This window comes from Ursus americanus, chromosome 26 (assembly GCF_024610735.1).
Source record: "Ursus americanus isolate L20-20 chromosome 26, mUrsAme1.1.p, whole genome shotgun sequence".
Classification (NCBI taxonomy): Eukaryota; Metazoa; Chordata; class Mammalia; order Carnivora; family Ursidae; genus Ursus; species Ursus americanus.
Window position 1 is genome coordinate 8964105 of NC_142152.1, and position 14192 is coordinate 8978296.

The 14192-nt window shown below is 33.8% G+C and overlaps 1 protein-coding gene across 2 annotated transcripts in view; it reads left to right on the forward strand.

Moving 5' to 3' along the window:
* SNAPC1 (small nuclear RNA activating complex polypeptide 1) overlaps positions 1-14192 on the forward strand; it is a 30741-nt gene that overhangs the window by 10435 nt on the left and 6114 nt on the right. Inside the window, exons 8-9 of one of the 2 annotated variants that reach the window (XM_045810422.2) lie at positions 2467-2614; positions 12515-12613. In XM_045810422.2, coding sequence (XP_045666378.1) covers positions 2467-2614; positions 12515-12613 — 247 coding nt within the window. Of the gene's footprint in view, positions 1-2466; positions 2615-5476; positions 10703-12514; positions 12614-14192 lie in introns of those variants that run through there. The other variant, XM_087855986.1, reaches the window with a different exon arrangement.

The following is a 14192-nucleotide window of genomic DNA, read 5'->3' on the forward strand; positions in this document are numbered from 1 at the left end:
CAATATTTTTATTTTTCATCAAAGTAATACGTGTACATAATTTAAAAAGTCTAGTAGTACTACAGAGTTTACATAACCCAGCAGTCTCCTGCTGTGCCACTTCCACCCCTGTATTCCTAAGCCATCTTCAGTTTTTTCTCTTTTAGTTCTCTCTTTTGGTATTTACCTGGAATTTTGATGCCTTTGCTTTTTATTGTCTTCCAGCTTTTAGTATGCCTGATCATGGAAGGTTTTAGGATTTGCTCTGTATCCCTTGAGTTTTGAAATGTCATGATAATAATGTAAGTTGGTGTGGGTCTTTTTTCCATCATTGTCCTTGGCTGTCATGGCAGGCCCTTTTGATCTGATAGCTTTCAGTTCTGAGAGTTTTTGTATATTGTTTCTTTGATAGTATTTGCTGCATTTTTGCTCCTCTTGAATTTTTATTTTATTTTTCTTTTCTGTTTTCAATCTCTGTTTTCAGGGAGATTGCTTAAACTTTGTCTTCTGAGCCATTATATTGAATTTTTTATTCTGACTTTTTTTATTGCTAAGGGTTTTTTTTTTTCTTCTCTGAATCTTTTCTTTAAAAAAATATTTTTTTCTGATGCGATATCTTTATCTTTTCTGTCCTTGAGGATGTTTATTACAGTGTTTTGAAGTTTGTGCCTTTTCCCCCAGAGTTCCTGTTTTTGTTTATTTTGATCTCTTTCATTTTGGTGGCTTTTTTCAAATATTTAAAGAGCCTCAGATCATATTTAAGAGTTGTCATGTGGAGATACGACTTTTTAACCTCAGTATTTCTTTTTGTTGGATCTCATCATTTTTACCAGAGAGCAATCTTCCATTCCCTTGTCTGGGGGAAAGAAGGGTAAATAAGCCCAGCCACCAATGTTTTGGGAGCCTACAGAGATAATCAAGAGGCTTACCATTTTTTATGCAGGTTTCACTTAACTTCCCTATTTTCAGTAAGAAGCGTTCCTCAGCTGTACCATTCCTTAGGCCTACAGCTTCTCTGGCTTAGCCTTTCCAGAGAGCAAGCCTCCTGTTTTCTATAGGAGGTCAGTTGTGTAGTTTTGAGGTTGGGAAATGAGACACTATTGTTTTTGTAGATTTTCAGCATATCTACCATTTTTTTAGATCCATTTCTGATGATTCTAATTCCTGATCCACTTGGATCACCTTGCTGTATAATAATTTTCTCAACACAGGCAATTAGATTTCAGATTTCTTCATTCTGTTAAGTCAGCTTTCACTGTTCCTGCTACTAATTTTTTTTTTAACAGCTGCGTTGTTTTCTCTGTTTTGTGAGTTTATTCAAAAATTTTCTTACTATCATTTTAATGATAAATTTATGTAATTAAGCCCATATTTTTTCCTGGATTGTTTTCATGAATCTAGGAGTATCTTTATTTTGTGGGAAGTTACTATCATTTTCTAGTCGTAGAAATGAAAAGGAACAAATAAAAAATTAAAAGTGGTTATAGATTAGTTAAGTGTTATATATTTGTTATTCCACAGTAAATTGAGTACAAAATATTGTTGAATGAAAGCACCAAGGACAATAAGTTAATTAATCCAAATAGTTTTAAACCAGAAATGTTCCACATTATATAGTGCTAATTGATGTTTAATGTGAATCTTAAGACATTATGAGATTTAATCGTAATTCCCATAAAGTGTTACAAGAGTGCATCATAGCATAGCTGCAGGTTTTTTCTTTATTGAGGTACAGTTAACATATAATGCCTGGTAATTTTTTAATAATTGTTCATACCTAGATTTCAGCATTAGCTAAAAACTCCTGTAAGGACTCTGCTTAAGCAAGTAAGGGAATTCATTGATAATAACTAAAATGTCCTTGCACTGTCCCTCCATTTCTCACCTTTTATGTTGCTTTCACTGTCGTTCCTGACAGCCAGCTTTGCGTGTTCCCAGTTTTAGGTTCAATGGAAAGGGAGAATTTGCCTTCCTAATAGTTACACAGAATTCTAAAATTGAGTTATGATAGAGATCACATGCCCACCCCTGAACAAATCAGTGGCCGTGGTGATGTGAAACTTCTGACTATAACAGCAGCACGTCTCTGGAGCCAGGCATCAAGTGGTTCCAGTCAAAACACATGGTGGTAGCTAGGGAACATAACTGTTCTTACAAGAAAGGGGCAATAGGTTAGTAGACAGTAAGGAACAGTACTAATCCTTTACACCTGTTTCCCAATCATGCAACGACAACTGCATTTAACCCAACAACTACATTTCTTACCCAATTTGAGTAGATGGTGATGACAGTTGCAGGGAGCCTTTCCTGTTGTAAAGATAAAAGAGTATATATATGCAACAAGTATTAAGCAAGCCAGGATAATGATAAAGTACTTTATGACTTTTATTTTTGCTCATCTTTGTGTATTTTGTCTTTTCCTAAATTGCCGGTCAGTAGGATTCATTTTGTGATTCATTGTGATTAATTGGATTTCTAACTTCTAAGGCATCCAAGTCAAGAAGGCATCGTCAAGTCAAACTTGACTCTTCTGACTCTGATTCTGCATCTGGTCAAGGGCAAATCAAAGCAACTAGGAAAAAAAGAAACAAAGAAACCTTGAAATCAGGAAGGAAGACGTCCTCCAGAAACAGAGGTAACTTCTTAAAAAAGTCTTTTTGAGACTCAACAAAGGATAATGGATCTTGTTTACAACCTCCCCTCCCTGTTTTTTCTTTATTAAAAGGGATTAGATACTTGTTTGAGAACTTTGTGAGATTTAATAAATAAATTATCTTAGATTCTTAGAATCTTACTGCTTAAACTTACGGACCCTAGGAATTATCAAATTCATCGTTTCATAGATGTTGAAATTTAGGTCCATACGGATTAAATAACTTGTCCAAAAGTGAAATAGCTATTTATAGAATCAGTCTAGAATTATCCAGAGCATCCTTTGTAAGTACTTTTTGTGTGTGAATTAAACTTATATGTAGAATTAGGTGTAAGTAATACATTCTGTAAACCATATTTCCCTTTAGCTGCATTAATTAAGCTGTACCTTTTCTTTTAAAATAGTGAGTCTATAAAATTAACCTTGGTATTTGATTCTTAAAGAAATGACTATATATTTTAATAGTTTAATTTTTAAAAAATTACATGAGTAATATAGATTCACCATACGTAAAGTTGGAATCTGATTAGCAGGCTCAGGAGAAAAAAAGAGGCATTAGAAACATTCATAAATATTCAGTGCCTAATATAAAACACACTCCCAGCTACTAGCGCAGTATATAAAGATATGTTACGGCCTTTTAACATAAATGATTTCCTTCCTATATTGAGGCAGTGGAAGGAAAATTGAGGTTAAATACCTTTAACATAGTCCAGATATGATTAAGTTCGGTAACAGTTGCTTGAAGTATACTGAAAGTTCAGAGGAGGAGATAGCATATTTGTTAGGGATAATCAGGAAATACTTCAAAAGCAGAATTTCTTAGTTCTTTTTACAAGGCTGGCAGACACTGGGAAGAAACCTGTTAGACCCATCTCACTTATAATTATTACTGAAGAAAAATCCTGTTATATACGTTGAAAACAATCCCAGCTGTAAAACAACTTGACTGCGTGCATTTTGTTCCAGAATGCAGGGATGGTGGAATTAGGAATCTATCAATATAATTTGCCATACAAAAAAGTTAAAGGGGAAAATGTGAATTCAGTTTAATAGTTACCCAAGAAGACATTTGATGAAATATGGCATCCATTCTTGATTAAAAAAGGAATCCTCTAGATTAGGGGGTCACCAAACCTGTTGTAAAGGGCCTGATGGCAAATATTTTAGGCTTCATAGGCCATATGATTTCTGTCACAGCTATTCAACTCTTCCATTGTAAGGCGAAAGTAACCACAAACAACATATAAACAAATGAGTATGTTCCAATAAAATTGTATTTACAAAAACAGGTGATAGGCCAGATTTAGCCTGGGCCCATAGTTTGTCAATCTCTGCTCCAGATAAAAACGTAGTTGGTTATATCTTTAACTCAATTTTAAAAAGTATGTGTGTGAGTGTGTGTTATTTGACAAAAGGCCACCTCATGTTCGTTGGTAATACGTAGAAGTATCAGTTGTATTTAATATTGGCTGTTAATGTAATTAGGCAGGAGAGTGAAGTAAGACACGATTTCAGAAAGATCATAAAATTATCATGATTTACAATGACTGATTTTATGCATAAAAATATCTTAAAGAAAATTCACTGGAAAAAACATAGGAACACAAAATTTAGTAAGGTAGGGGATACTATTATATACCTTACAGAAATTAAGAGGATAATAAGGAAAAATTATGAATACTTATATGCCAGTAAGTTAGTTAAGTTAAATAAAATGGATATATATTTTTTAAAAGACACACATTTCCAAAACCAACACAAGAAGAAGTAGTTCTACATTTACTAAAAAAAGTTAAATTCCCAGATGGCTTTGCAGGAAATTCCAGAAACCATTTAAGAAAGGAGTACTATGCTGTTCTTTCAGAAGACACAAGAAGGGACACTTCCCAGCTTATTGACATTTTAAGAAACACAAACATGAACATAAATACAAAAATTTTTATAAAATATTAACAAGTTGAATCCAACAGTATATTAAAAGACAATACAGTAAGACAAACTTGGGTTTATCCCAGGAATATAAGGCTGGTTTATTTCTTTAAATATTTTATTTAAGAAATAAACCAGCATAATTTACCATATTAGCAGAATAAAGGAGAAGGACACTATATAATCATCTCAGTATATCGAGCCAAAATACTTGACAAAATCCAGCATCTGTTCATGATAAAATCTCTAAGAAAATTAGGATTAAAAAGAAACTTCCTCAACCTGATAAAGGACTTCTGTGAAAAACTACAGCTAACATCATACTTAATGGTGAAACCATACTTTCCCTCTAAAATTGGGAACAAGGCAGGGATGACTGTTCATTGCTCCTCTTATACATTATACCGGAGGTCCTAGCCTGTGAAGTAAGGCAAGAAAAGGAAATAATAGATATTTAGATTACAAAGGAAGAAATTTGTGTTTGCAAATGAAATTATTTTTTACACAGAAAATCTCAAAAATTCTACACAGTAGTTACCAGAACTAACAAGTGAGTTTAATGAGGTCACTAGGTACAGGACTAGTATTTCTGTCTACTAACAATGGAATAATTAGTAATTAAAAAAAAATATTAAAGTGTAATAACACAAAAACCACAGAATAGTTTGGTATTATAGGTAACAACATATGTGCAGGATCTGTATGCTGAAAACTACAAAACGATGAAAGGAATCAAAGAAGATTTAAGTAAATGGAGAGATTATATAGTCTTCATGGATTAGAAGACCAGTAAAAAGTCACCTAATCCCATATTGCTCTGTAGATCAAATGTAATCCCAAGAAGAAATCCCAACAGTTACATAAATAACAAGCTGATTTTTTTTTTTAAGATTTTATTTATTTATTTGACAGGGCGAGAGAGCACAAGAAGGGGGAACAGCAGAGGGAGAGGGAGAAGCAGGCTCCCTGCCAAGCAGGGAGCCCGACGCAGGACTCCATCCCAGGACCCTGGGATCATGACCTGAGTAGAAGGCAGACGCTTAACCATCTGAGCCACCCAGGCGCCCCAACAAGCTGATTTTTAAGTATATGGAAATGGAAAGAAACTAGAGTAGCCAAAACAGTTTTGACAAATAACTAAACCTTCAGAAATCAAGGCAGTGTGCTATCTGCAAAAAGGTGGACACATAAGTCGATGGAAAAGAATAGAGAATCTAGAAATAGATTTGTACTCATATGATCAATTTTATTTTTGACAAAGGTGCAAAGACAATTCAGTGGAAAAGATAGTCTTCAATAAATAGCTCCGATACAATTTTATATCCATATGCCAAAAACAGATCCTCAACTTACACCTCTTATCATACATAGAAATTAACTTAAAATGGATCACAGACCTAAATATAAAAACTAAAATCATAAAACTTAAAGATGAAAACATAAAAAACGTGGTCTTGGTCTTGGATTGGGCAAAGATTTTTTATATATGACATAAAAAATACAAGCCATAAAAGAAAAAAATTGATAAATTTTGGACTTGCCTCAAGTTAAAATGAAAAGACAGACCACAGAGTGGGAGAAAATATTTGCAAAATACAAACCTAATAGAGGTCTTGTATCCAAATATATAAAGAACTGTCAACCCTTAGTAATAAATAAACAACCCAATTAATAATGGGCAAAAGATTTGAACAGATATTTTAAAAAGAATATATGCCTGGCAAATAAACATCTTGAGAGATGTCTGACATCTTTAGTTATTAGGAAATGCAAATTAAAAGCATAGTGACATTCCGTTACCCCCTGTCGCAATGGCTACAAAAAACAAAAAACAAAACAAGAAAATGGACAATAACGAAAGCCGATGAGGACACAGACCAGTTGAGCCCTCGTACATTGCTGGTGGAATCCAGAATGATACAGTCACTTGGGAAAACTGTTTGGCAGTTTCTGATAAAGTTAAACACACACTTACCTTATGATTCATACTCCTTGGTATTTACCCAAGAGAAATGAAAACTTACGTGTATGCAAGTTTATAGTGGTTCTGTACATAATTTTGTGAAAAATTGTAGCCAGCCTAAATATCTTCAATTGGTCCTTGGATAGACAAACCATGGAATAAGTGTTCAGGGGATACTACTCAGGAATAAAGCAGCTGCTGATACATGTAGTAGCATGGGGGACTCATGTGCCTTGTGCCAAATAAGAGAAAGAAGACAGACACAAAAGGCATATGAGACAATCTGGAAGAGGCAAAATTTATAGGGGCAGAAAACATATCATAGGTGGCTAGATACTGAGGGTGGAGGGCGGTGTTGACTGCAGAAGGGCAGGGAAATTTCTGATATGATGGAATTGTTCTGTAGTTTGGTTGCAGTGGTAATTGCACAACTGCATTTGTCCAGTCTCCTAAATCTGTACATTGAAAATGGTGACTTTTATTTTGTGTAAATCAACAAGCCAAACAAAACCAAACCAGAGGACATGAGGAAAAGACTGATTAATTTGATTATATTTAAAAATTAACTTCTGTAAGATTGTTTTTTCTAAGGTATCAAAGATAACTTGGGTTTTGAAAGCTGCACAAGCAGTTTTTATTAGTAATCAGCCTTCATACAAGTGCAGAGAGGTCAGCTGGCCAAGCTGCTTTCTTAAACACCTAAACAGGTTTTTGTTTTGTTGTGTTGTGTTTTTATGTGGCTGAGGAACAGAGGAGGAGCAAGTGCAAGATAGGAAAGAAATTAAATGAAGTTTCTTTTCATCTTAAATTATTTGGCAGATGTAACTTACAAAATATCAGTTCCTTCACCAACTATATTTTATTACTTAATGTAGTTTCCTAAAACATTTTCATAAACTCTGAAATTAATTTTTAAGAACTGGTTCCTTATCACATCCGAGATTTATTATTGAATTTACCTAGGTGTGTTAGGGAGGATTTAACCCATGAGAAAGAAAGCGTAATAAGATATCTGAATTCACGTCTTCAGTTGTAACTCAGCTATTCTGGCTCACCAGCTTTGTGGCTCAGAAGGTATTGTAAATACTTTGAAGCGGAAGTGGTTTGTTATTTGATATCTTAAAGATCCAAGTACTTCATAGTTTCTCTTTAATCAAAATTTCATTTCCTTAAAGTGGAAAGGTATCTTTGATTTCATGCTTGTTTCAAAAAGAGGCACCTTATACTCCCCAACAGTGCAAAAGAGCTTGCAAAACTACTTGCAGCACATATAGTAAGGCTAATTTTAGGGGAGCTCTTATAAATTAGTAAGAAAAAGGCCACCACCCAGTAGAAAAACTGGCTTGGGAGGTGAGTAGGCAATTCACAAAGTGCAGTCAGTCAACATGTATATGAAGATATATTTACTGTCAATAATTCAAGGAATGTAAATTAAAACATGATTTTATATAACTTATTAGATTATCAAAGATTAAGGATAAGTGAATACCCATTGATAGCAAAAGTGTGAAGAGGTAAAATCTGAATTTTAAGTGGGAGTATAAATTGGCATATCCTTTTCAGGCAGCAATTTGGAATCATCTGTCAAAATTTTAAAAGTACATGCCTTTTAATGTAGCAATTCAATTTCTAGGAATTTATCCTTTACAAGTGACAAGAACACACAGGACATTCACTGTAGGATTATTTGAAATGGCAAAGACTAAACAACTCAAATGTGTAACATTGAAAAATTTGGTACATAAAATTGTTAGCCCATACAAAAGAATATTTTGCAATTATTAAAAATCTGGAGAAAGTTCTGTGTATACTGACATGAAAATAGGTCCAAAATATACCAATGCATTGCTTAGTGAAAATGTCTTTTTAAAGAAGAGTATGATTGCATTTCTGTTCATAAAAATGAACAGTAGGGGCACCTGGGTGGCTCTGTTGGTTGAGCGTCCAATTCTTGGTTTTGGCTCTGGTCATAATCTCAGGGTCATGAGATCCAGTCCCATGTTGGGCTCCATGCTGAGCAGGGAGTCTGCTTGTCCCTCTCTATCCCCCCTGCTTGCGCACACACACACATACACACACACTCTAAAATAAATACATAAATAAATAAAATCTTTAAAAGATACATATGTAGACATAAACACAATGTTATATCATTAAGGAAATCTAGAAGCCTATTAACAGTGGTTAATTCTCAAGGATGGGATCATGAGAAATTTCTAAGTCCATGAATTTCTCTAATGTTTGAATTTTTTGTGCTAACTATATGTTACTTTACTAATCCAGAAAAAATCCAAAGTTTTTTTTTACTAAAAAAAAAATAAATGTAACAGTACTTTCATAGACTTAAGACACATATAGGGATTGGCATGAAAAAAGGCAGGGTAGTTGGAAGTATAGAGTGACTCCCATTTTGCCCGGAGCTACTATTAATGTAGAAAAATATGTTGAGGATAGTATTTTGACCAGCTCTGAGTGGGGGAACCGTTAAATTTGGTAGGCAGAAGGGAGTCATCTGACACTTCTGAGCAAAAAAGTGGTACGACCAGTTTTCTTTGAAGAAAATCAATCTGGGAGTAGTATGGTTGGTAGGTGAGGACACACTGAAAATTGGAACACTAAGTAAAAGGCTGTTTAGGAGTAATGAGCATCTGGCCAGGTGGTTGTAGGAATTAGGCAAGCAGACGAACAGATATGAGAGCCAATGTCTATAACCAAGCATAGATGTAATGTAGCTGTATGTAACCAAATACAGAGGCTGATGGAGAGGGATGAGACGAGGATGCTTAATGCCTAAGCAACTGAAGGAATGTTGGTGCCTTTGACAGAAATAAGGACCACAGGATGAAGATTTCATTTGGGATAGAATTTGTCGCAGTCTGCCTTTCCAGGTTCAATTCCTGTAATAGATGTCTGGCAATAAAAAGTGCTCGGATTTACCTAAGTTTGTATTATTTAAGCTTCGGCTGTATGTGTTCTCCATTCCTAGACTATAGCATGCACGTTTCTGGAAGGACATCAGTAATAGTAATGATGATAGGATGGTGGAGAGGATAGTAGCCATTATTTCTGCCACACTTAGTATCTGCCACACTTCTTTCACGTGTCCAAGGTCATGTCCTTTATTAGCATGTCCTGGCTAATAAATGGAGCTGAGATTGGAATAGCAGTGTGCCTGAATCCAAGCCTGGATCTTTAACTGCTATGTTTGCTGTTCAGGTAACTGGAAATGTGGGTCTGGAGCTCAAATTAGACATGCAATTAAGTATGTTGTATTTTAACTGCATGTCTGGTAACCATTTGTTTTAAGATTGAGCAATAGTCTCTTAGTTATAATTGTATCCCACACTGTTAGCTTTGAGCATAGTAAAAACCATCTACCTGATACCCTCTAGGGAGTTAGTTTTGTAATAACTAAGGTTAATGATTTAAATGTGAAAATTTGCTTTTTAAAAGTTTAATTATTCTGGTTAATATCTTTGTAAAACATTCTTCTCTATTGCTTGTTTTCTACAATGCACATCTATCATTTTTATAATTAGAAAAATACTAAAATATATTTTATGCTTTCTTACTTTCTAGAACAGTATATCCTAAACATAATTTAATTTTCTCTTTATGACTCAGGGTTATCATCATAATGATCATATCAAAAAATATCAAGTGTGTGGGGAAGTTTATCTTTATACTTACATGGCCTCATGCTGCAGTACTTTGTCAGTTTTTATGTCTTATTTTTTAAAAAGTTTTTTTATTACGTTTGTTGTGGTAGATGTCTTCTTTTTGTTGTCATTGTGGCTTATAGCAATTTTTTTGCCCTTTTGCTGCTGCTTAACTGTAATGGTTTGAGAAACTAGTTGGCTGTTCATTTCAGTTTTATGTAAAATAAATGTAATCAGGTTCTGGATAAAGGCCTGAGGAACATACTGGTGACTGAAGTTCATGAGCTTTATTTAATATGTGGACTTTGAGATAAATATCTGAAATTCTATGTGTTTACTTCCTGGTTCCTGGCTGCATGGTAAGTGGGTGAAGCACTGTATTTGCTTTTAAGAGCTTTTAGAGAACATTGCTTTGTATTTTTTAAACTTAATGTAGAGATGCATCTCTAAAATGTAATTAATCATCATGTGACTAGATGAAGACTTCTCAACTGTCCTGTTTTTTTTTTTTTTAAAGATTTTATTTATTTATTTGAGAGAGAGAAAACATGAGTGGGGGGCAGGGAGAGGGAGAAGCAGACTCCATGCTAAGCAGGGAGCCCAATGCGGGGCTTGATCCCAGGGTCCTGGAATCATGATTTGAGCATAAGGCAGACACCTAACTGAGCCACCCAGATACCCCTCAGCTGTCCATTTCTAACTCAGAAATCCTTACCTTGACATTGTTGGATAGAATCTTTGAAGTTGTAAATGTGGATTTAGAGAAAAATCATTAATAGTGGATATGGATGGACATGGCTAAAAGATTGTGAAGAACAGTATCAGTAACTTTGGGTAGATTGTACTGATAATAATTTTGTGAACTGGAAAATTTTATAGGTTCAAGTTTTAAAAAAATGTGATTAGATATAAAAAGAGATTTCCTAAAACATCTGCCTCTTAAAAATCATGTAATAAATTATTGTAATTAGTATTTATGATTTGCAAGTAAAGGTAAAATTCTACTTTAATGACTTAATGGGAAACTGGTATTATTTTATTAAATTTAAATTGTATTTAAATGGAAGCTTATTGCTACAGTTTACTCAACTCAACCTTAGAGCAATCTGTTCATTCCATAAACTCTATACCCCATTAAGATCTCAGCATATATGTGTTCAGAGCAGAAATTTTAAGTTTATTTTCATTTAATTTCTTGCCTTTTGAGAAGTGCTGACAGGTATGTACTAACATATGTGCTAAATGAAATACTGTGGTATAAAATCATTCAATCCCTATTTAATCATTTAATAAATATTTATTGAGCCCCTGCTTTATGCCAGGCACTTTTCTTTCTTTTTTTTTTTTTAAGATTTTTTTTTTATTTTTTTATTTAACACAGATAGAGACAGCCAGCGAGAGAGGGAACACAAGCAGGGGGAGTGGGAGAGGAAGAAGCAGGCTCACAGCGGAGGAGCCTGATGCGGGGCTCGATCCCATAACGCTGGGATCACGCCCTGAGCCGAAGGCAGATGCTTAACCGCTGTGCCACCCAGGCACCCCGCCAGGCACTTTTCTAAGTGCTGGGAATACACTAACTTAAACCAAAGTCTAGGCTTGTGAAACTTACATTCTAATGGGAGGAGGCAGACCATAGAGAAAAAAATTAACATATAATATAATAGATCAGGTGGTAAAAGTATTGTGGAAAAGAATAAGGCAGCATAAGGAGTGAGAATGTATGTGGGTGTTACTGTTGGGACCTGAAAGTTATGTGCTAAATGAGACCTGATAAGACAATGGTATTTGATAAATTTGATTAGGCTATTTCTTTAGGCACCAGAAGGTTGATGTGGAAAAATATTTTGGAAAATGGTAAGTCAGTGGCAAATTATGACTAGAGAAATCTATCTCGTAAAGCAGATGTAGTGAGAAAAGATAGTATACATTCAAAAACAAGGCTATTACCTTTAAAATTACATTTGTGATTAGTTAATATAGTTGAAGTAAGGCACACGATTATTCCCTGATATCTACAGATAAAACCCATGATGTGTGTGATAAAGCTTGAGTAAAATATTCATGTTTGGCTAATTTCATTTTTTCCCTTTTCCTTCATTTTCTTTAATGGAAGAATTAGATTATTTTCAAAGCAGAGATACAAATATAATAATACTTAAAATAGAATGTATTATAAAATGCATATTTCTCTTTACCATTATAATTTTAGCATTTAGTTTAAATATCTAATTTTTATGTTGTTGTAGTAATGACATTTTGTGTAAAAATTTTTCTCAAAGATTAACATTCTTTGTTTTTGTATGAAATAATTTTCCCAACTATTTCCAGATGACCTGCAGAATGTACATAAAGAGGATAAATCATTAAGGCTGAGTATGCCTGTAATTACAGAAGAGGAAGAGGACGATGAAAGTTTTAGTGAAGCAGGTACAGATGAAATTTTGTCAAATATTGATGGAAAGTTCTGCTTGGAGAGCAGTTAAGATTTGGAACCCTTGAGGAGCATGGTGGTTAGCTGTATGTTCTTGTGATGCTTTTTCCTTTGACATATTGGAGAATTTTAGTATTAATCATGACACTTCAAAGTAAATGTTACTACAATAAATAAATGGAAAGGAGAGATAGTGGTCAACTGAGGTGAAAAGTGAAGGATTGGTAAAATACCATTATTAGTACGTGAATATACCTCATCATGAGGATGTCTGGAATGTATTCCTAACAAAGAGCAAGGTTCACAAAATACAAATTTCTGGATATAACTTTAAAAAGATTTTATTGTTAAAAAATAGTTATTTCAAATTCGAATGTAAAATTTTCACTTGTAGAATGATTGTAACTAAATAGTTGTAAATTGCGTGACATAAATTAAAATGGCTATACCTTTTAGTGTTATAGTTTTCATAATTTGTAGTGTTTATTAAACAACATTTTAAATAATCTTGTCTCTAGTAATAATTACAGTATTACAGAGAATAAGTTATATTTAGCAGGCTAGGCTTGATAATTGGTAATCCATTAATGATAATGAAGATAATGTGTGTTAAGAATAATGCTTAATGACTTTTTTTTCATTTGGCTTTTTATTCATTCAGCAAGCATATCCTGAGTGCCTGTCGTGTTTCAAACACTTAGCTGTATACAGGGCTATAAAGATATATATTACTGGAATTTAAGAATCATTTTATTTTGATCACAGTTATTATAGATCTGATCTGAGTACAGTGACTGGCCCATAGTGGACTTAAGTAAATACTTGTTGAATGAATCAGATCAGCCTGTGCCTTCAAGGACCTTAGAATCTAGTTAGGGAGAAAACCCAGTTCGTTATGGTAGAGAGAAACGGTGTAATAGAAGTATATGGAAGACAAAGAATAGACATTTTACAAGGAATATTTGTTCCTTCAGAAATGTGAGTGCTTCTGTGATTTGCTTTTGTTAGCATAAAAGTAGTCCTTTACCATCTTGTGATGAGTTTTAGACTGTAGTTTCTTTCCAGTCTTGATTGGTGGCTTTTTTTGTGAGTAAACAGTTAAATACACATACACACCTTTCTGGCTCTTTGGCAAGTCCCATTTTAAAATCTGTCAGTTTGTGATTTTTAAAAATTTGGTTAAATTATAATGACATATGCATATGACTTAATTCAAATAATTTTATAATATTCATTATAAGAAACCACAGTCTTCTCACTCCCATTTTTTTATCTTACTTTATCTTATTTTATTTTATTTTATTTTTATTATTATGTTCAGTTAGCCAACATTTGGTACATCGTTAGTTTTTGATGTAGTGTTCAACGATTCATCATTTTTGACTCGTTATTGTTTTGGTATTTACCTCTGTGTCTTTAAAAAATGTGTATTTTATCGCTTCTTTTTGTTTTAGTTTGTGGAGTATCTCTTGACTTAACCACTGAGGAATGCAAGGATATAGTTTTCTTTAATATATTCTTCACCTCCCACTTCAAACACATGTATACTTCCCAGGCCCCAGCCTTCCAATATAA